This window comes from Acartia tonsa, chromosome 3 (genome assembly GCF_053477335.1).
Source record: "Acartia tonsa isolate MP-2025a chromosome 3, ASM5347733v1, whole genome shotgun sequence".
NCBI lineage: Eukaryota > Metazoa > Arthropoda > Copepoda > Calanoida > Acartiidae > Acartia > Acartia tonsa.
Window position 1 is genome coordinate 59172807 of NC_137262.1, and position 23629 is coordinate 59196435.

Here is a 23629-nt window from a genome sequence, read left to right on the forward strand (position 1 = left end):
GCCCAACCTGGCCCGTGACGTCCGTCTGATGGTTCAGACTTGCCCTGAGTGTGTCCAGAAGGTTACCAAGGAGAGACTGAAGCAAGGGATACACGTGCCCTCCCGCCAGGGGTATCCACAGCAAGTCCTATTTATCGACCTGGTGGGGCCACTGCCAGAGACCCCAGCTGGGAACCGCTATATCCTCACCTGTCAAGATGGGTTCAGCCGGTTTGTCAGCCTCTACGCCATCCCCAACAAGCGCACCCTCACGGTGGCTGAGACCCTGCTGCACCGCCACCTGGCCACGTTCGGATGCCCCCTGAAGATCCATTCCGACAATGGAATGGAGTTTACCGGCCAGGTATTCCAGGAACTGGCCTCCAGGCTTGAGATTGGCCTGACACATCCACCACCCTACAACCCGCAGTCCAACCGAGTGGAGAGGTTCCATCGGACGCTCAATACAGGCATGCGTCTGTTCCTCGACAGAGACGATAACAACTGGGAGCCCCACTTGCCTGCCATTGCCTTCGCCTACAACACCAAGGCCTGCAGATCCACTGGCGTGACCCCCGTTCCTGGCCTTCTTTGGGAGAGAGGCCAAACTTCCGGTGGACATGGTACTGCGGCTGCCAGAGACCGAATATGCTTCAGTTCCAGCCAACGTCCAAGCTCTCTTGCAGCGCTACTATGCGGTGTATGATGCCATCCAGCAGAAGGAGGAGGGAGCCATCCGGAGGAGCGCGGCAGCTTACGAAGGCACGGCCAAGTATGAGGTTGGAGACTTGGTCTGGTACCTGGCCCCCCGCCTGGTGCCAGGGAAGGCAGCCAAGATTACCAAGAGATGGACTGGCCCCTGGAAAGTAGTGAGGCAAGCTACAGAAGTACATTATGTCATCAAACCTGCCTCTCCAGTAGCCAGGATCTCAGAAGTTACCGCGCATGTAGGCCGACTGCGCAAATACACTGGAGATGTGACTGCCCACCAGATCCCAGCAGACATCCAAGTTGATATGGACGGCGACGAGGATGCCACCGAGCTGCCAGTTGGAGCGGCGGCGCCCGCAGCTAGCGACCCAGGACAGCTCCCAGTGCACCAGCCAGCCGCAGCCGCCCCACAGCCTAGCGGCCAGGATCGTGACCCAGTAGAGGAGAACCTGCAGGAGCAGCCCAACGAACCACCGCCGCCGCCGCCCGCTCCAGAGCCACCCAGAGATGCCATCTGGAATCCTGACGCGGACATGGAGAACCTGCCAGCCAGCAGCGAGCCTGTAGGAGAAGAACCAGCCACTGCGATGGAAGAGGCCGCCCCAGAAGACGAAGCTGAAGCCATGTGCCCCCTGTTGATGACAGCCATCCCCATCCGGGTAGGAGCTAGGAGACCAAGCAACCTGAATCAAGCAGGCGCCCCCATGGAGTTCTATGCGCCCTCTGCCATCGTCATTCCCCCCTTAGGAACCACCAGAGTCAGCCTAGGCCTCCGTGTCCAGTTACCAGCTGAGGCAGAGCTAATCCTGCAGACGAGGCAAAATTTCCAGCGGCGGGGCTTGGCCGTCGCCAACCCACGCCTAGAAGCCAACCAGGAGCTGACAATGCTGATATCCAACCACAGTCAGACCGAGCAACGAGTGTCCCGGGGAGCCTGTGTAGCCCGAGCTGTCCTCCATCGAGCCGTGCCCCAAGAAGAGCCTGTCCTGCGCAGGCATAGGCTGTCGTATCCCCAGGTTCAAGGCCTGGTGGCTCGGGAGCCACGCAACCCTTGAAGGGGAGGTTGTGGTAATACGACACCCAGACGGACAGGCAGTTTACAGAGTTGCTTCGCTGTGACTTATGATAACAAACCCCCTGCACTAATCTTATTATATCACCATCTATCTCATGACCGCTGTTGACCCCGCAACCCAGCGGTCAAACTGGCCTGCCTAAATGTGGGGAGGGGACTCAAACATGCAACTATCACGCGTCCCTCACGCGCTTATATAACCGGGAGGCGCTGCCTCCCCTTTACCACCGCTGCCCCCACAGCCTGTCTACCGCCGGGAGCTAAGCCCTAGCGTCCCACACCCCCTTCAAACCTAACCATTGTTATAATCTGTTGTATATATATAGTAAACATTGCTTGTAAATATTATTCAGTTTAAATATATAATTTCTGTATGATTGAATCCTGCTTGTTTGTTTTGGTAGAATAATTAAAGGCTAGGGCTCGTTGAACTCGAACTCGTTACCCTGTGGGCCGAGAACGCTCGGCTTACCAGAATTGTAATACTAAATTTTTCAAGTTTGTTGGTGTTCTTATAGATGATGAACTTAAGTGGGACAAACATATAAACTATGTAGAAAATAAAATAGCAAGCTCAGTCTATGCCCTATCCCAAACAAAAAAGCTCTTTCCAACCACTACTTTAAAAACAATTTACAACAGCCTCGCTAAGCCCCACATAGAGTATGGCTTAATTGTTTGGGGGGCGGCAAAGGATGAGCATATCACAAAAATTCATAACCTACAGAAGAAAGCTGTAAGAAATGTTTTAAATGCTAAGTACAATGTGCATGCCGAGCCCCTGATTGGAAAACTAGATATTCTTAACATTTTTGACCTAAGGGATGCAAATGTAGTTGAATTTGTCTCTAAATATTTAGAAAACAAACTTCCCAAATGTATGCTTAATTTTCTAACACCATTGCAAAATACTAGATCAAAATGTCTTAGAGTAGAGAAGCCAAATTATAAAATCTATGAAACTTTTCCTTCAGTAAAAACCCCGAAAATTTGGAATAGTTGGGCAGGTGAGCTAAGATCATTAAATTCATCCAAAGCTGTTAAAAATATGTAAAAAATAAGTGTATATCAAAGTACAAAACATTTCAATGCAGGGAGAGAAAGTGTTATCCCTGTGGAAAAATATAAATATAATTTAAATATCGCAACCAGTAAGCTACTTTAATGCCATACCTTGTAAATAGCTAATTTTATTTTATATTATTTGTGAAACTTGTAAATATTTTTAAAAAATTAAATGAAAATTGGGCCAAAGGACAGTCAAGATTGACTTTAAAGGCCCTGTAGTACAGTTACCCTAATTATGTCAATATAAATAAATATATCTATAAAAATGATGTAATTTAAAATGTATTTAATTATTTGTAAAATTAATCTGTAATTTACTGCTAATAAATCATATCATATCAACAATGACGGTCAGACTGCCTTTTTGCAGGTTTATGGCTTTTTTTATATTTTTTACATTTTCCCCCATATCTTTGGTGTTTATTAATCGATTTTCAAAATTTTTTCAGTGAAAGATATCAAAATTAAATTTCCCGTCGTTTGAAGAAAACAACAATGACCGTCAGTCCCATCCACGAAATTTTGTTCTTCGCTACTTATGGATGTTGTCATCCTTGTTTGTTCAGTATTTCAGTATTTTTTCTTATTTTAGGATTCAGTATTTTCAGTATTTCCTTTTTTTCTTCAGTATTTTCAGTATTTTTTCTTATTTTAGGTTTCAGTATTTTCAGTATTTCCTTTTTTTTCTTCAGTATCAGTATTTTTTTGGTTGTGGCCACACTGTATATACCTATTGGTCCTGTGGTGGTTTTAAGCTATTTTCTTGGGGGGTGGGACACCCCCAACCCCCCCAAAAACAAAAAAATCCCCTCCATTTTTTTTTTTTTTTTTTTTTTTGTTTATGGGGAAGTTAGTTAACATAAAACTACGGGCAGCACCAGTAGTACTTAATTTTTTTTTAATTACCTCTTGGGGCAAAGCCCCTAGGGCCTAGAGGCTAGGGGCGAAGCCACTTGTCCTTATATAAATTAACATGATCTGTTTCTGTTTGTCTGTGTTTGTGTACCGAAGGATCTCGCTAACCGATGTACAGTCCGGTACTTCTTTGCAGTGTAGCTACCCATAATCCCTGGGAAGGTTTATTATAACTATTTATGCACAAATAAGACTTATTTTACTTGTGTTTTTAAAAAAACAAGGATGACAACATCCATAAAAGCGAAGCACTGAAACGGTAGGACAAACGGACATTAACACTTGTATGGTATCTGAACTGAATAATCAGAATTTAAAAGTATTAGAGTCGAAGCAAAATTGTAAATAAACTGTTGAAAAAACTGCTTGAAGCAGGATAATGTTTATGGACATACTTACATTTTTGGACTTGATTATATAGTTGCTTCGCTTATAATATTGTTCGTTGTTGTCCCAGGAATCAATATACCAAAAATCAGATCAAACGGATAATTAGAACACTTAAAAATTTGTTGTTAAAAAAGTAGAAAAATCAACATGTTTTAAATGGACGTACGGACATTCTGGTAATGATTATAGAGTTGCTACGCTTTCTAAATCTTGCCCAACTACTACAGGAATCATCATGCAAAGTTTGAAATCGATAGGACAATTCTAACATGCCTAAATTAACGAATAAAAGCTATCTATCTCGGACGGACGGACGGACGGACGGACGTACGGACGGACGGACGGACCGACCCTAATTATAGAAAAGCTTCGCTTTTAAAAATATGTAATACATTTTGAAGACTGTGTTGAAATAATGTTCAAAGATGAATATAAAAATAATCTTGATCTTATGACACAGGCATTGATACTTAAAATAAAAATTCTTTCAAACTTTTTAGTTTTGATTTTGTAGGGGAATATATTACAATAAGACAAACGACTCACAGTAATGGCAGATAGATATTAGAATGTTAATTACACTGGTACCTTTACAAACACGTTTTCTCATTTGTTGGCTAAAAATATGGTACTTCTATTAAAACCTAATTGGTTGGTGCAGAAAAAAAGTGTGTAAACTTTACAAACAATATTTTAATTCTACGGAAGGGGTTATTTTGTTTTTCAAATTTTTAGATTATGAATCAATCTATGGCAGTTGTCTTTTTAAAAGCGAAGCTTTTCTATAATTAGGGTAGGTCCGTCCGTCCGTCCGTCCGTCCGTCCGTCCGAGAAAGATAGCTTTTATTCGTTAATTTAGGCATGTTAGAATTGTCCTATCGATTTCAAACTTTGCATGATGATTCTTGTAGTAGTTGGGTACGATTTAGAAAGCGTAGCAACTCTATAATCATTACCAGAATGTCCGTACGTCCATTTTAAACATGTTGATTTTTCTACTTTTTTAACAACAAATTTTCAAGTGCTTTAATTATCCGTTTGATCTGATTTTTGGTATATTGATTCCTGGGACAACCAAGAACAATATTATAAGCGAAGCAACTCTATAATTAAGTCCAAAAATGTAAGTATGTCCATAAACATTATCCTGTTTTTAAGCAGTTTTTCAACAAATTTACCTACAATTTTGATTCGACATTTATACATTTATGTTCCGATTTTTCAGTTCAGATACTATACAAGTGTTAATGTCCGTTTGTCCTACCGTTTCAGTGCTTCGCTTTTATGGATGTTGTCATCCTTGTTATCTATAAATTCATATTTATCAATCCAAGACCAAAAACGTCATTTATCCAAATTCGAAAACGACCTTCAAAACTTAGGGATCTTAAGGGATAAGCTAATAAACAATAAATTGAAGTCATTGATAAACAAAATTCCCCTTTTCTGTAGAATAAAGTTATTGGATAAAACGATTTGACACTGCTACCAATCGATTTTTAATAAAAGCACCCCAAATATTTATACAATGAGAGAGTATGTTTTTAAAACATTGGGTACCAATCTAATTCCTAGTTTAATGCCCCTTTCTCTTCCCATGATGAAATTTGTTAGAATTGACATTTAAATATCTTGAATTTAATTAAGTATCAAACCTAGGAAAATTTAAAAGATTATCTCAGGTATCTACAAAGAAGCAGCTTATAGTGCCTATACAAAAACATGACGTCATACAAGACATATCACCAATGATAGGCCAGTATACATTTACCAATGGTAAAATGTATACTGGCCTATCATTTGTGACGTCATTTTTTTTTAGGAACTGTAAGCTGCTTCCTTAACAAAATAAAGTAAAATGATTTGCTTAAAATCTTTATTTTGCTTTAAATGTTTGCTTTTCAGTGTATATTTTTATAATAAGCTTGCATTTATTTAAAATTGTCATTTTTAATATTTCAGATATTACAAAAAGCCGAGTGTTGTAAAACCCCCAGAGTAAGTTGGAAATTAAAATATTTTTTTTAATAGCAAAAATATGTTTAATATTACTTCTTTTCATTAGAAAACGAGATTAAATTGTTTTAGATAAAGTTTTGTCATTTTAAATATAATAAAAGTAAATCCAAAAGGATGAATTAGTTGTTCAATTTTAGTAAATAATAGAGTTCTTTAGCTCCTAGCATCTAATATAGTGAAAATAGCATAAAACTATCATATAGCATTTATAATTTCCGAGATATTAAGCGTCATACCCAAAAATATATATTTTTTAATATGTATTATATAATGAAAAAAATTATTGTGAAAATTATCTTGAGTGAATAAGTCAAACAGGCTGAATGACCTAGGTATGTTATAGCGCAGTCGCGTTAGAAACAAGGATGACGACATTCATAAAGTAGCGAAGCATAAAAAATCAGAAAGAGAAAATCACTAAACTTGTAAAAAATAAGTTTTTTTCTTTTAAAGCCTGACCGACATTCGGAAGACAAACAAATTTATTTAGACTAGATGCACATATGTCATAGGAAAAGTTCAGCATCTCCCATAAGCAGCCGAGAAAAATCCATTCACCCCATAGCGTTGCGGACTAAAGTACAGACAAAATAAATTATAGAGAAGCTTAGCTACTAAAATTGTAGCCATCCTCTAATTATGTTTCCAATATGGCCTTGAAACTGATTAATATTCGCTGGATAAGAACCATTTCTCAGCCATACTGAAAAATCATGTGTAGCATAGCATCGTATTTCCAATTTCCACTAATAATAGAATTAATATCATAAGATTTGTAAGTCCAGGCCTTCTGTCCTTCAGGGCTAACATAATTTTTCAATTTAATATCCGCTGTCTATAATAAAGATGTCTATAATACGATGCGACAAATAACTATTAAACTATTTGTTAAGAATGCCTCGAAGAAAAGTGGTGACCAAGCCTCCATCAAATCCTGTTGTGCCTTCGCCAGTTCCAGGTGAATATCAGGGATATAAAGCGATAAGACAATGGCCGATAAATTGATGTACATTCCCAATGCTACAAAACTACCCCTTCTGTTCCCTGTAGATTAAAATTAGTGGTTGAAACATTTGAAAACTCAATTTAATGAATCATCCAATCGAAATTCACGAAAGTATAACATGTAAGTTCAGTCATTTTGCAGCTAGCAGCTAGTTCAAAGATTTTTTTTTTGAGATAATCGATCCCAGGATTGTAATCCGCACCATATCTTAAATATTAGTTATAGTTGTATTATAAAAAGAAAAAAAAATTTAGCAGCACCATCAAATGGACACGCTAGAAGCTCACACAGAGGAGGCAGAGAGGAGCTGCGACCAATTGAGCATTCTAAAAAAGAATCTTCTTCAAGGTATTTTTAAAACAGATGCTTTCATTGTCGCTTGACAAAGTGTCTCAAATATCAGCAATTTGACGTAAAAAAATGAGGGAGATGAGAGGAGAAGTGGGAAAGAAAACCCTCCAAAAAGATATGGATAATCCCTCATTTTTATGACGTCACAAGGCTGATTTTTTAATTAAAGTCCGACCGTTCGTCAATATTATACTCTACAAGTGTTAATGTTCGTTTGTCATACAGTTCCCGAGCTAAGATTTTATGAATATTGTCATCAACTATAAAAGTATTTCATTTTGTTCATTGTACCGATGAAATAAGGTAAATCTGTAATAATTTATGCCACATGAAAATAAATATAACATTATTATTCATCTCAAGGGTTAAAACAATGGGCGATAAATTGATATACAACCCAATGATGATAAACAAGATTACCCCTTCTTTTCAATAAAATTGTTGGTTGAGATGTTGGACACTAATATTTTGGAACCAACCAATCAAAGTTGAATTAATGTACATATATTTTGTGAGCCCACGAAGAAGTACTTGTATGATTTACAGGCCACTGTCTCCTTCCTCCTGACATACTGAATTAATTTCCTTTCTTGTTATCTTAAAATTTCATTTTCTTGTTTATTTTAACAAATTATTGTTTACATAGTTAAAGAACTGTGACCATAAAAAAAATATTATAAATAGATTAAGATATAAGTACGTTGCTAAGTTTAAAAATATAAGTGCAAATTAATTTTCATCAATTGTCAATACAACAGATCAATAGTATATGTGTATATACAGATGACTACCTTCCCCCATTTTCAATAACCTTTTTTTGTCTGCTACCTAATTTTTTTCTGTTGCTTGGCTGTGTTGATATTTCCGTTATCATTGGTTGATTTTCAAAGACCGAATTGAGAGTCGGCACAATGTCATAGCGATAGGGAAATACAGTTATTTTACCCTTTCTCCCTTTAGTGTCAATACAATAATATTCTTTAATAAAATACACCCAAAAAATGATGATTTTCAGAAGGTCGTCATCTGTAAACCTTTCACCAGAAGAAAAGAAGAAATCTGACCACAAACCAAAGAAAATTGATATGGACAGTAAGAATAATTTTTTTATGGCGCATTTCAAAAATAGAAGATTTACTCTATGATTTAACTTGCGACAATTCCCCTAGAGGCTTTTAGTGGCACTTAAAATGTTTACTTTTGAATACATAAGTTGAGAATTGATTTGTCAATGTTAAGATCAGTTAATTTTATTCCTGTTTCTGTGCTTGATCCGCCTAGTAGCCCTTTTTGCCATTTCTAATGGGAGGGTGGTGTTACCTTCACTTTAGAATGGTTATAAACCTTAGCATGACCTGTAAGAAGCTACATTGTAAAAGAGAACCATATCGGTTCAGTGGTTAGCAAAATCCTTTGGTACAGATCCTGTTACTTTTTATAAAAAAACAATAAATGTATCAAATGTTATGTAAAAGTACATAAATTACTATTTATTGTTTCTAAGATTTACGAGGTAGAAGGCCTATTTCTGGTGTATCTATGAATCTAAATGGAAGACATTCTCTTATTGGAAATTTACCACAATACAAGGAATTTATTCATTGGTTGATTTTGTTATCGCCCCTGATAGGAGGGGACATTGCAGTCTAAATTTTATTGGGTACCAAGGACGTCCAAGGGGGGGGGGGGAGTTAAGTGGTGCTTGCCCCCCCCCCCCCATTTAAAATTTTAAAGCATGGTTTAAACATTCCAATATATAATTTCAATCTACAGAAGGAATAATTTTGTTTATCATCATTGGAGATGTATGCTGAAAGAAAGAAATTTAATAATTGCTTATCGAAAAAAAGACCACTATTTTCTTCAATTTATCCAAATACTTTAATGAATAAATTGTATTATGATATCAGATAAACTACATTACAGATTTTCTAAAGGAATGTGAACCAGACCTTTTATTTTTTCAGGTAAACAAATTTAATTTTGATTTAAACCAGTGGAGTGCGGTAGGGAGTGTCAACACTCCCCGTTAAATTGATATTGCCTTCCCCTTTTTTACCCCCAATATGGTTTAACACCCTTCTGGTGAATCGCCACTGATACAAACTATTTTTTTGAGGCTACTAGAAAAAATCTTTTAGAGGCCAGACAGTTAAATATTGTTATGTGAATTGTAACTTGTATACAAGAAGGCCTACAAATAATCTGAACTAGCTATTAGTAATTTATGTCTAGTGGTGGATGATTGTGCATTATTGAGTATTCAGATTAGTTATATTATAGCCTTTTTTTTTGCACGTTCAGCCATTTGGCCTCTATCATACTAGAATAGTTATTTCTCGTATCGTATTATAAACGGCTTTCCGCGGATATAGAATGTACAATTATAAGATTAAAACTAGTTTTTTTAGCCCCGTGGTGCCGAAGGCACCGGCTAAAAAACTAGTTTTAATCTTATGATTGTTCATTTCTATATTCGTAGAAAACTGGATATAATACGATGCTAGACATAGTTTTTTCGTATGGATGAGAACCGGTTCCTATCCACCGGATTCGAATGAATACGAGAACATTTTATCCTGTTTTTAAATTTTTTTTATTTTTTAAGAAATTGTAATTAAAAATTAAATTTCAGGATAGTTTAACAGCAGATAGAATGACGGAAATCCTTGAGGGTGGAAATAAGAAGTACAAACTTCATTGGCAGGTCAAAATTTAAATTATTTAATGATTTCATTTTATGACTAATAATAGCAAGTAATCTACTCTTAAATTCACGTGTATGAATTTTTTTCTGTCAACAACGCTATTTCATTGGGAAATTTAATTTGCTTGGCTTAAACAATATAAATAATGACTTAAACTGTAGAATTAAATTATTTGGAATTCCTTGTAAAGATTCCTACACATCCCTTTTCGATTCCTCAGCGTCAGCATATCATTTCATAGCATTTAGTTTGTTTCTCTGCTTTGCTATTTATTGCTAGAAACATTTTAAAAACAATATTTTGGCTATTTATACTTTTGAATAATATGAAACTTATACTTTGTATAGTTTGTAAAAGAAGATTCCAACAATAACGAGAAAGAAGATGAACACGGGGGTATACCTCCCCCATTCACCGCCATTGCCTGGGACACAGAAAAATATTTCGGAACCCCCCTGGAGCTAACTGATAAGTATGGCTGTTATAACTAATATTCTTTTTGTGCAAGAATTTTTCAAATAAAACCACTCTTTAACTAAAATATTTAATATTTCCTGACAGTGTATCACGTAAAGATAAATTAGATTTTACTACATATTTTCTATTGGCTATTTCTCTCGGGAGGGTGGTGGTACCCTCCCCCAAAATAGTTAAAACCTTCCCAGAACCTAAGAAGCTACCCTGCAAAGAAGAACCATATCGGTACAGCAGTTAGCGAGATCTTTACAAACAGACAGTTCCTTTTACTTAACAAGGAATACCAAGGATTGAAGGGTAACTTTTTTCAAGGGACGATTTCTCTTGAGAGAGTTGTGTTATCCTCAAACAAAACATTTTTAAGCATTCCCATGACCTATGAGAAGCTACCCTGTAAAGGAGAATCATATCGGCCAGCAGTTAGCGAGATCTTTACAAATAGACAGACTCACAGACAGAGATCCTTTTCCTTAAGGATTACCAACATAAAAACAAATTTATCAAATATATCCTCTTTTGGCCCTAATATTGTTAATACTGTATTTTTTTTAAGGAAAAGCTTTTTTAAATACATCAGTATTCCTATTACCGTATAATGTTTTAGCCGGCTAGGAGCTCTAGCTAAATGGGTCGCCTCTCACAACATAACAGTGGTGAAGGTTGACTCTATGGTTACCATGGGTCCTTATGAAGATGTGTATCCATCATTCATTGCCATCTCATGGCATGGCATGGATACTGATACTCCACTCAGGTAATACTATGGTAACTATGGGTCCTTATGAAGATGTGTATCCATCATTCATTGCCATCTCATGGCATGGCATGGATACTGATACTCCACTCAGGTAATACTATGGTAACTATGGGTCCTTATGAAGATGTGTATCCATCATTCATTGCCATCTCATAGCATGACATGGATACTGACACACCACTCAGGTAATACTATGGTAACTATGGGTCCTTATGAAGATGTGTATCCATCATTCATTGCCATCTCATGGCATGGCATGGATACTGATACTCCACTCAGGTAATACTATGGTAACTATGGGTCCTTATGAAGATGTGTATCCATCATTCATTGCCATCTCATGGCATGGCATGGATACTGATACTCCTCTCAGGTAATACTATGGTTACTATGGGTCCTTATGAAGATGTGTATCCATCATTCATTGCCATCTCATGGCATGGCATGGATACTGACACACCTCTCAGGTGACTAGATTTGGATCATAGATAAAAAACGAAGTAGCAAGTTTCTTCCTATTTTCGGTTTTCTCCTATTTCTAGCCCTTGCTGGGTTCTAACCCTGCGAGTAGTCAGTAACATTAAAAAAAGCTACTGTGAAAATACGACGAAACCCGCAACTTCATTTTATTTCCATGATCCCTAAATTTAATACAAAACAATAAGTACAATCAATCAGACAGATGCATAGAGAGCATTGAATTCCCCACTCCCTTAATTTGAATTATATAAAAAAAATATGTTGGGAGGGAGGGTAAGTATTTTATTCCCCATGTCTAATCTCTGCGGGGCACCCTTTTTTCTGCTATCAAATTTTATTTTGGATTTTTTTGCTTGTTGGTTATAACTTATTCATAACAACTCCAAGAGATTTTAGAATATCAAACTAAAAGAAATATCAATATCTTAAGTGGTAGATAAAAATACCTATTTATAAGGTAACAAAATTTACACTTATTTTGTCTAAAGAAAGTAAAAGAACAAACCTTCAGTGAACAAACTTTTCTACCCTTTTTTTAATCTAAAAAAAGTGTAATTTTGTATATCATAATTTAGGATCTACGCCAATTTATTCTTAATTGTCTTATCCCTCTTTGTTTTAGGAAAAGAAATGAAGAATGCAAGAACTTTCTGGACTTTGTTAACACTCTTAGGTTATAATTTTACATATAATATGATAATATTCATTTTCACAAGGAGCACTAGCAATATTAGCATTAACACTATTGGATGTTTTCAATGGAGGATTTTTATTTGAGATGTAAAACATTTAAATATGAAGATATTTTCTTTTTTTGTTTGAAGACTTTTAAAACCCAATGAGCATGATAATCTGTAAATCTTTCTGTAATGAAATTATTACCCCAATGTACCTTGATTTCTGTATGTCCACTTAGATCATTGCAATGGATTTATCTTAAAAGGTTAAAAAATTATCTAAATTAACACTAGAAAATTGAATATGAGAGAAAGGGGAGGCCTCCCACCCCTTATTTTTAATTTATTTGAAAAATAATAGGGTACATTGGTACTTTGATACCACATTTAAATATTCACACCTAATAGTTATTTAACGCATCGTATTATAAACAGCTTTATGAGATATTGAAATGTACATTTTAAAATTCGTAGAAAACTGGATATAATAAGATGCTATACATAATTGTTCAGTATGGCTGATGACCGGTTCTAATCCATCATAATAATGAACCATGTCCTAGGATAAACAACAGAAATATTCCTGTCCTTGTGGGTGGAGACTTTAACTTGGACCTCAGAAATTTTCATGAAATCAATGATTTTCCAGGTAACCTAAATTCAAAGTAACAGAATGTATATCTGTCTGTACCGAAGGATCTTATTAAACGCTGAACCAATATCGTACGTTTTTCTTTACTATATCACTCGAGAAAAAAATTTCCTCTTAAAAGTTGATGAGTCCTTTTATATGTCTTAATTAACCAAAAATATGGTTAACATGTAATTTTAAATATGTAAAAGTTTTAATGTTTGACTTTTTGAACAATATAAAAATTTGTTTAAACCTACCTTAATTTTTAATACATTTTAGTAATCTTGAAAACACTGCTACATTATCTAAAAGTTTACTATAATAATTTTAAAAACATTTTAGGATTATTGTTTGTGCCTCACAGACCAGGATCTGCATATGGCGGAAAAGATTTGAAAAATACATTTCTGTATACTATGGATACTCTACAGGTGTACATTTTTACAGCTCATACCAACAAAGGAATTAATTTGGGGAAAAACACGAAACCTTTACATAATTTCAGCTATCGCTGGGGGTGCAACACAAATTAAAATTGACGACCTTCACATCTGCCCCCCAAATATTATTTTGGATTTATTTCGCTTGTTAGTGATACCTTATTCCTGACCTGTTAGTATTTTTTCAATGTAGTTTATTTTTAATTAAGTTTTAATTAGGAATACTTAACTTAAATCTATAGTTAGATTTTAAAAATAATTGGTCATTGCTCTTGTATTGAATTTTCCAGTGTGGCTACGACGATTAATATACGCAGGATTAGAACCGGTTCTCAGCCATACTGAAAAAATCATGTATAGCAGCGCATTACAGAAATTTTAAACAATAACTAAATAAAAAAGTTTTGTTAGCCCAGGTCTATCAAAACTGGTTTTAATCTTATAATATTTTACTTTACTATCTCCGGAATGCTGTTTATCTAGATAATTGAGACAAAAATCAAACAATTTCACCCTGATGTGTTCTCTTGTCCCTGGGTTGTTGTTAGTGTTAAAGGAAGGTATAGGTAATTTTTAATAAGTTATTTGAAACTAGCGGCTACGCCCCTAGAGGCCTCTAGTGGCACTTTAGATATTTTTGTTTGTTAAAGTATCTACGTTACTTCTTTATGTTACGTTGAAGTCTCCCATATATTTTTAAAAATTTTCGATTTTTTTGTCATTTGGGAGGGTGGTTTTACCCTCCCCCAAAATAGTTATAAATCTCCCAGAACTCATGAGAAACTGTGGTATTCGGCAACCGTGAGCCATACATATGGCACCCCTGACCGGGGTTCGGTGGAGGGTCAATGGCCCTCCCCCGAGTCCTGGGGAAGGGGTCTGACGACCCCCTCCCTATGCCTAGAATTAATGATTGAATCTGTCATGTTTTATTATGGTTAACTGTATTCTTAATTCCCCCCACCCTTTCCAGGGATGGGGGATCATTATTGCCCAAACTGACTCTTGTATGTGTATTATAATGCTTTTATGTTATGATTATTTATTCCTATCCATGTAGTTATTGTTTGTTGTATATAGCTTTAGTATCCTTTAAACCTTCAATAAAGTGACAACTGAAATAGATGTTGATTATTATCTAGTGAATCCTAGAGAAGCGTAGCTTCTCTATAGTAAGGTGTCCACGTCTGTCACACTGCCGTAATCTAATTGAACTCCGGTGTCTGCCATTTATCCTCGGCGGATACCACAAAACTACCCTGTTAAGGAGAACCCGATCGGTTCAGCGGTTAGCGAGATCCTTCGGTACAGACACACAGACAAACAAACATCCTGTTACTTTAGTATAAGGATAAAGGATTTCAGTTTTATTCTAACAATACAAGGATGACAACATCCATAAAGGCGAAGCTCTAAAACGGTAAATCAAACGAACATTAACACTTGTACAGTGTCAGAACTTTCGATACTAGTATAATCTATAATCTAATGTCCTCTTACTTCTACCAATTTTTATCTTTTTTCTACTGAAGACAAAATTTATTGTACTGTAATTGTTATTCCAGTATGGCTTTAAAACCGATTAATATCTGCTGGATTAGACGGCTCCTAGCCATACTGAAAAATCATGTATTGTATCATATTATATTCAGAAAAAATGTACAATCCTTTGGTATCTCGGGCCTAACAAAACTGGTTTATATCTAATAATAATTTAATAAAGCTGTTTATGATAGGATGCTATAAATAACTATTCTAGATCACAATTAAAAATCTGGGCATTGATAAAGCTACAGCGTGCAGTCAGATCATATATAGAGAAGAAGCGAGCCAGAAAGGTAAAATTTATTTATCGTATTCATTTGAAACTGATTAATATCCGGTGGATTTGAACCGGTTCTCAGCCATACTGAAAAATTTTATATAGCATCGTATTACATCCAGTTTCTTTGAATATGGAAATGTACAATCATAAGATTAAGGCCATTTTTTAGCCTGTGCTGGTTTTAATCTTATAATTGTACATTTTTATATATGCGGGAAGATGTTTATAATATGATGCGATAAATAACTATTCCAGTATTAATAGTATAGATTCTAATCCGGCCAATTCCTTATGGTTTAGAATTGCCATTTTATTTATAGTCTGAGAAAGTAGCAACTCTATAATCGTTACCAGAAAGTCTGTACGTCCATTGTTCTCACACTCTACCAAATTGATTGTTGGTTTTACATTTCTACTGATTTAAGAACTTCGTTTTAATTGATGTTGTCATCCTTGTTTATGTAGGAAGCAAGTAAACAGTTGACTGTGACAAAAGAGCGCTGGAAGAAAAAGCTCGAAGGAGATGATTATAAACCTCCCCCCAAAACGCCTCAAAAACCCAAAGAGAAACCAAAAAGGTGAACGATAACCCTTTTATTTTGCCTATACCTTTGGTGCATTAACCCTACGGGGAATCATTATACCCAATATAACCTAACCTCGTGTGTTAGTTTAAAATTTACACACTATAAACCACCTATCATATATAACCAAACCTAATTAAACCTTCCCTAAAGCGATAAACAGACAAAAAAATACTCCCTCTTAATTTTAATTTCTGTCAACAATAATTTGAGGAGGGGGGGGGGGGGGGGGGGTGCTTTAGTGCTTAAATATGAACGCGCCCAAATAACAAAATATTTAATTACAAATTTTTCAAAAATAACTGTTTGTTTTAGTGAAGTGCCTGTAAAATCCAACTCTGGAACACCTGCTAGCGGAGGCGCGGAGGCTACACACAGGTAAAATCAAACTCTGGAACACCTGCCAGCGGAGGTGTGGAGGCTACACACAGGTAAAATCAAACTCTGGAACACCTGCCAGCAGAGGCAACACACAGGTAAAATCAAACTCTGGAACACCTGCCAGCGGAGGTGCGGAGGCAACACACAGGTAAAATCAAACTCTGGAACACCTTCCAGCGGAGGCGCGGAGGCAACACTCAGGTAAAATCAAACTCTGGATTACCTGCTAGCGGAGGCGCGGAGGCTACACACAGGTAAAATCAAACTCTGGAACACCTGCTAGCGGAGGTGCGGAGGCAACACACAGGTAAAATCAAACTCTGGAACACCTGCCAGCGGAGGTGCGGAGGCAACACACAGGTAAAATCAAACTCTGGAACACCTGCCAGCGGAGGCGCGGAGGCTACACACAGGTAAAATCAAACTCTGGAACACCTGCTAGCGGAGGCGCGGAGGCTACACACAGGTAAAATCAAACTCTGGAACACCTGCTAGCGGAGGCGCGGAGGCAACACACAGGTAAAATCAAACTCTGGAACACCTGCTAGCGGAGGCGCTGAGGCCACTCACAGGTATAATCAGGGAGGGTGGGGACTTTGGACTGTAAATTGCACTGGTACCCAAAGTTTTTGAACTAAGTTATTATATTTATTGGTTCAAAATCTTAGGGTACTTTTATAAAAGTCAATTCTACTTTAGGGAAAATGAATTTTTATCTTTTTGCATTTTTATATCAAAATGGTTAGATGGAATAATACCTAACTTTATATCATTATCTAAATTTTTTCAAGGATCACTAACGTCATATCAATACATATCAATTATTACGTGGTTTCACACAAAGGGCCTAGCGAGCACAGAACCCATCCCCCTTTCCCTTTTCTTTTAAAATAAACTAAAAATTAGTAGAGGGTTATATTAATCCTTTGGGGAGCACTAACCCTATACCCTATGGGGCTTCCCAGTACCCAATATAACCTAAACTTACCTACCTTACCTAAAGTAATAAACAAACAAATAAAAACCACCCCTTATATTTCATAAAAAAAGGGGGTGGATTGGTTTCTTTGCTCGACTAGTTACTCTGAGTGAAACTGCTAATTTTTACATTTAGGAGAAAGAAGTACAATGATCTGAAATCTATACAAGAACGAAAACAAGAACAGAATGAGATTAATCAATGGTTGAAAAGCTAGAGCATTTAAACTGTATAACTTTGTGTTTTATTATCATATTGGGGGAAGAGACATTGGACTGTAATTTAAATTCGTACCCAAAGTTTTATTTATGTGATCTCTTATTTGTTGGTTCAAAAATTTCTTTTTTGTCTTTTAGTTAATTTGTTTGAAAATTCATCTTTTGAGAGGGCGAACCCACTCATCCCCCTGAAAATAGCTTAAAACCAACTCAGGACCCGTAGGTATCTTCCCTGTAAATAACATCCTTATCATTTGAGTAGTTACCGAGATTTTAAGCTTCAGACAGTCATTTAAATCTACAGAAGATTTAATTTTGTTTACCATTATTGGTGATAAAACTAAATTTTTCGTCCTTTGTTCTTTCCTTGATGATTACTGATTTTTGTATGTTTTAACATGAAAATATAAATTTTTAAAATAAATCTCTTGTAGTTTTTGGTCAGTATCATTAAATTCAAATTAACTTTAAGTTTTATAAAGTATCTCCTACCTATTTTATTTGCAAATCACATCTCACAATTTAAACTAGGTATTATTCATTTTGCACTTCCAGGGCTACAGCCACCTTCAGCTGGTCGGCTTTGTAAGCCGCTCTATAAGCCTCTGTCTCAGCTGATCAGCTTTGTAAGCCACCCAATAATACTCACCCTTAGCCTAGCAGCTTTGTAAGCCACCAAATTAATAAGCCTCATTGTCAGCCGTGAAACTTACAAACCCACACAGTAAGCCACATCCACCAAATTTCTAATTATCCACCCTCTGAATGCGCCAATAGTCAAAATTAATCACTTTTGTTGTTTATATCCATACACAAGCTTTCTTAGTTTTATAATAACGTTTTCTCATACTCATTAGAATCCGGTGGATAGGAACCGGTTCTCATCCATACGAAAAAACTATGTCCAGCACCGTATTATAACCAGTTTTCTACGAATATAAAAATGTACAATCATAAGATTAAAACCAGTTTTTTTAGCCCCGAGACGCGGAAAGCCGTTTATAATACGATACGAGAAATAACTATTCTTATTGATTGGTTTTATAACTTTGGAGACTAATTGAATTTTTCATTTTGTGTATCATCATTAGGGATGTACATAAATTTATCGGACAATGTCTTATCCCTTTAGATCCATGATTTTTTTATTTTAGGGGGATGGGGGTCCTTTTTTTATAGGTCTCTTTCCCCCTCTCCCCCCAAAAAATTATTATTTTGAGACTGTGTCTATAATTTTATGGTAAAACAATGTAGTTGGAAGCCAAATCTATGACAATAATGAATACATTATTATATATCAATCTTTCCAGATAATGATTTCATTAATAAAAAGACCGCGAAGCATAATGGTGGATAAGAAACAAAGTTGGAAAAGATATAATAGAAACAATAGAGCTAGAAGTTATAGAAAGGTTGAAATTGTTTCTTTAATAAGAAAACATTGTCCTCGAAACCGATTAAATTAAATGATGTATATCATCGTATTGCAAACAATTTTCCACGAGTATTAACATAAAATCATAAAACTATTACCAATTTTGATAGTCTGGGCCTTAGGCCCTTCGGGGTTAACAAAAAAAAGTATTTCACTAAACACTAAACCGATATATTTATATTTTACAGAGAAGTTTCTTTTAGGTCTAGGGAAGATTTATAAATGTTTTAGGGTAGGGTACCTCCACCCTCCCAAGATAAATGGCCTCTAGAAAAAATACACCCCCTCCCTCCTAATTAATTTTAAATATTTTCTTTTGAATTATTTGATTGAAAGGTCAACTCCCCACATCCCCTTTCTCATTTCCTCAAGTAGCCGCGAGTAAAGTAAAATAATTACTGCAATAAAATTATTAGAATATATAAATTATGGTTAAACCTCTAATCTGGTATGTGTAGTATAGGAAGAAATTTGCGAGAATAAATGATAAAGAATGGAACCTCTAATCTAATATGTGTAGTATAGGAAGAAATTTGCGAGAATAAATGATAAAGAATGGAACCTCTAATCTAATATGTGTAGTATAGGAAGAAATTTGCGAGAATAAATGATAAAGGATGGAACCTCTAATCTAATATGTGTAGTGAAGGAAGAAATTTGCGAGAATAAATGATAAAGGATGGAGAGATTAATCATAAGCTTTGCCAACCAAAGGAATTCACATTTTTGTGGAGCGCAGCGGCTCTACATGTTATGAGTTTTCTGTTCGTCGAAGGTCGTGGAAACCATTATATTTCAGACAGAGAGGGAAAAATGGACTGTTTATTACAATAGTCCCCAACGTTTTATAATAACGTTTTCGTATTCATTGGCTTATCACCTTTGGGTACTTTAGTAAATTTTGATTAGTTGATTCAGTTAGTTTATATCAGAATCTGTAATTATCTCAGATAGCCCCTTTCAAAAAACTGCTTTTCCCTTCCGGCGACCAGTGTTTAGAGTTTGAACGTTTCTATTACTCATTTTGATATATAGAAGAGGGAATTGTGTATGATTATATGGGATTTGCATCAATTTATTGGTCATTGGCTTATCCCTTTAATTCCCTATTTCTTTGTAGGTTTCACATTGCAAATCTCCTTACAAGCTTTACCTAAAAATAGCCCTGTTAAACCTATACATTCAATAAATATGCAATTTCAATGGTTTATGTCGACTACACGACAAAAAAAAACTCTCAACTTGTAATGGCTAACATAATATTTATATAATTACATCGTTGACTATAAGTCATCTATATGGCTTTAAAAAATTATGGCTGATATATTGTCGACATAATGACTATACAAAATCTCGACAGAGAAAGCTGCTTAGAAATCATATTACATAAGAAACCTATTAGCATCATTTCGAGCATTCATATTACTGTATGGCTTCGAAACCGATGAATTTCCAGAGGATTAGAACCGGTTTTTAATATCCGCGGAAAGCTGTCTATAATACGATGCGATAATTGACTATTTTCTGCACCTCTCTACCACTGAAATTTCTCGTTCTTGTTTCTTTATACCTATCAATTGTTATACATTCAGTAGCGGTGAGGTGGAGGAAAGCAGGGATCTAAAGGGATAAGATAATTACCAATGAATTCATGTATAATTATATTCCCATTAATGACACACAAAATCACTCCTGCTGTAGATTACAGGTAGTAGTTAAAACGTTTGGACGCTCAACTTAACAAACCAACCAATCAAAATTCCGAAAGTTGTTGAGCCATCGAATTAGAAAACGTTATTATAAGACTTTGGGGACTAGTGTAATAAAAGGTTCATCTCAAATGTGCCCTCTCTCCCTGGGAGAGAAGTCAGAAAGATAGAAAAGAAGATTGATAGATAGATACAGCATAGGACAACATGCTCTTTGCCTGACTGATATTTTTATGTTTGAAAAATGTTTGAAAAAGAAAGTGTATGTTATAACTATTTTGAGAAATGCTATCTGTACCCTTCCGAGAAACCGACTCAGGAAAAAAATAACTCCTCGCCCCCCCCCCCCCCCCCAATAAAAAATTACAGTACAAAAACTATGATGTAAAGTGAAAGGTCCACAACCCCCCTCTTAAGTGCCCCTAGGGGCCTCTAGGGGCGTAGGTAATATATATTACGCATGGGAAAACACAAACGGTATCAGCCTCAGTCCAATAAATAATTTAGCTGCCGCCAATTTCAAAAGTTAACTCTCTTCAATAAGGAATGTACAGAAATCCGAAGCTAAAGATCTCGGAAATTACTAAACCGACTGGTTTGTACTTTTTAGAGAATCTTTATAATTGTCTTGGGTTGGTTTACTGGCATATATCGCCTGCCCCTTGAGACAAGGGGTGAAATAACTAGTAATGTCATAATGTACAGATAGTGTTGTATTAGAATTAGTATTGTAAAGTTGCTGATTTAAATGCAAAGGAAATTCAAATCTATGTCCACCAATGTCTCCCAGGTGAATGCAGTGATGTTTATGGATAAGACAATTGGCGATAAATTGATATTTACATTTAAGTAATATATAAAAATATACCCTTTCTTTAGATTAAAATTATTGGTTGTAAAAGTACGAACACTTCTAGTTTGGAACCAACGAATGAAATTTAAAAACAAGTTTTTTAGCCAACAAATAAGAAAAAATGGCTGTAAAAGTTTGGGTAGCAGTGTAATTTACAGTCCAATATCCACTCCCTCCCTGCACTAAATATAGTCACAGAGTGTTCATACAATTATGGAAATTAATTTCAATAGTAGCGAAGCCACTATATCATAGGGTGTTAGATGGTCTGTTGGTACTTAATACGTCTTGAAAGGCAGATTGAAATTAAGGAAAGAAAATTTTTCTCCTTTACATTTGATCTTTTTTATGTTTTTCTTTTGTTTTTTGGTGTGTAGAAATTTTTGGTAAAACACTACACAAAAGGGCATTAAGAGATATATCGTTATCGGGTTCAAATCTCGGCCCAACGCCGCTTCGAAAATAAAGACATCAAAAATTTTCAAGTGAGTGTGAGTTATAGTATGCCATGGTACTAAACGGGCTCAACTAATTACCATGCACTGTTAGGACTTCCAGACAATGGTTGTTCTATCAAAGGATTGGTTGTCTGAAGGAACATATAGTCATATAAGTCATGAACATTTTTAAGCAAAATTTGGTTCATAGATACAACAAAATAAGATCTCGTTGCGAGTCTCATATTTTATCATATATCCGAGATTATAGATTTAGAGCAAAATTATGACAGAAAAAAATGGTAGAAAAGAAAAAGAAGAAAAAAACATATGAGAGGTAGAAAGAAAGGGAAAGTGGTAATGTTAAGTAAGAGGGACAGTTGAGGGAAGGGGATGTGAATTACATGCAAATCTACTAAAGTTTAGCATAACCGACACACAAGTGGACATACAGACACAAACACTTATAGAGTAGCTTCGCTTTAATCATATATTTGTAATAGTACAAAAATCTAGCCTAATGGGATACTATAAGTTCTGTGTATGCATTTATGCCCTGTTATATCTCAAAAACGGCTAGTAATGTCCCTAAATTTGTAAGAAAGTTTTATACTGGTCTAGGACCTAGATACTTGGCAAAATAAGTTATCTCCTTTTCATCAAATAGAAAATAAATGTAGGAGGATGGCAACCCCTTATCTTTAGAGGCGAAGCCACCAGTTCGTAAAATATTTCATAAGTAAGAATTTAAGAATAGTTATTTCTCGCATCGTATTATAAACGGCTTTCCGCGGATATAAAATGTACAATTATATTTTTTAGCCCCGAGATGCCGAAGGCACTGGCTAAAAAAACTGGTTTTAATCTGTCTTTCTCGTATTCATTCGAATCCGGTGGATAGGAACCGGTTCTCATAAATACGAAAAAACTATGTCTAGCATCGTATTATATCCAGGTTTCTACGAATATAGAAATGTACAATCATAAGATTAAATACGAGTTTTTTTAGCCGGTGCCTCCGGCACCTCGAAAAAAACTATTTTTAATCTTATAATTGTACATTCTATATCCGCGGAAAGCCGTTTATAATACGATGCGAGAAATAACTATTATTAGGGATAACTTGGGATAGGACAGTGAAAGATAAATACGATTAAGTACTCAATGATGATAAACAAAGGTACAATAATTAGTTCTAAAGTTTGGACACCAATAGTTTAAAATAAACCAATCAAAATTTAACAAAAGTCCATTGTCCCTTTCCCTCCTACAAATTTATACTCAAGAAGCCTCATACAGACTACTAACCATGTTTTATGGTTATAATACTTTAAAATAAATGAAGTTTTTACAGCTTTGTACTATAAGAATGAGGGATCTAAAGGGATAACACAATGACGGATTAATTAATGTACATCCCCAATGATTATACACAACATTAACCCTTCTGTATATTACACTTAGTGGTTGAAACGTGAGGACACTCAACCTAATGAAACAACGAATCAAAATCAATAAAAG

General features: G+C 35.8%; 2 protein-coding genes across 5 annotated transcripts; both read left to right on the forward strand.

The window, feature by feature from the left end:
- The first annotated feature begins 6092 nt into the window (after positions 1-6092).
- Positions 6093-11476, forward strand: LOC145315326 (uncharacterized). Its single transcript, XM_080155337.1, has 9 exons — positions 6093-6136; positions 7051-7115; positions 7418-7511; positions 8530-8606; positions 9019-9102; positions 9423-9481; positions 10150-10221; positions 10570-10694; positions 11304-11476. Exons 2-9 carry the CDS (start codon positions 7052-7054, stop codon positions 11455-11457), a joined length of 729 nt encoding a protein of 242 aa, XP_080011463.1. The 5' UTR covers positions 6093-6136; position 7051; the 3' UTR covers positions 11458-11476.
- Positions 11477-11653: 177 nt separating this feature from the next.
- LOC145315327 (uncharacterized) lies at positions 11654-17950 on the forward strand. 4 transcript variants are annotated; one of them, XM_080155340.1, is made up of 11 exons: positions 11842-11923; positions 12559-12609; positions 13177-13262; positions 13590-13678; positions 14171-14247; positions 15447-15525; positions 15978-16090; positions 16412-16421; positions 16475-16508; positions 16978-16996; positions 17592-17950. In XM_080155340.1, the coding sequence occupies exons 1-11, from the start codon at positions 11847-11849 to the stop codon at positions 17671-17673; spliced, it is 717 nt and encodes a 238-aa protein (XP_080011466.1). In that variant the 5' UTR covers positions 11842-11846; the 3' UTR covers positions 17674-17950. The 4 variants fall into 4 exon arrangements, with proteins under 4 accessions (XP_080011465.1, XP_080011466.1, XP_080011467.1 ...); XM_080155341.1 differs by lacking the exons at positions 16475-16508; positions 16978-16996 and adding an exon at positions 16891-16943; XM_080155339.1 differs by lacking the exons at positions 11842-11923; positions 16475-16508; positions 16978-16996 and adding an exon at positions 11654-11735 and having other exon boundaries at positions 16412-16474; positions 17592-17949.
- The last annotated feature ends 5679 nt before the right edge of the window (positions 17951-23629 follow it).

Excerpts from the sequence above, each read along its gene's own strand:
- LOC145315326 (XM_080155337.1), top strand. The coding sequence starts at position 7,052 with ATGCCTCGAAGAAAAGTGGTGACCAAGCCTCCATCAAATCCTGTTGTG. Across the intron at positions 7,116-7,417 it reads TGTGCCTTCGCCAGTTCCAG|CAGCACCATCAAATGGACAC; the intron begins GTGAATATCAGG and ends AAAAAAATTTAG. Across the intron at positions 8,607-9,018 it reads AAAGAAAATTGATATGGACA|ATTTACGAGGTAGAAGGCCT; the intron begins GTAAGAATAATT and ends ATTGTTTCTAAG.
- LOC145315327 (XM_080155339.1), top strand. The coding sequence starts at position 11,659 with ATGGGTCCTTATGAAGATGTGTATCCATCATTCATTGCCATCTCATGG. Across the intron at positions 12,610-13,176 it reads GACTTTGTTAACACTCTTAG|GATAAACAACAGAAATATTC; the intron begins GTTATAATTTTA and ends ACCATGTCCTAG. Across the intron at positions 15,526-15,977 it reads AGAAGAAGCGAGCCAGAAAG|GAAGCAAGTAAACAGTTGAC; the intron begins GTAAAATTTATT and ends TTGTTTATGTAG.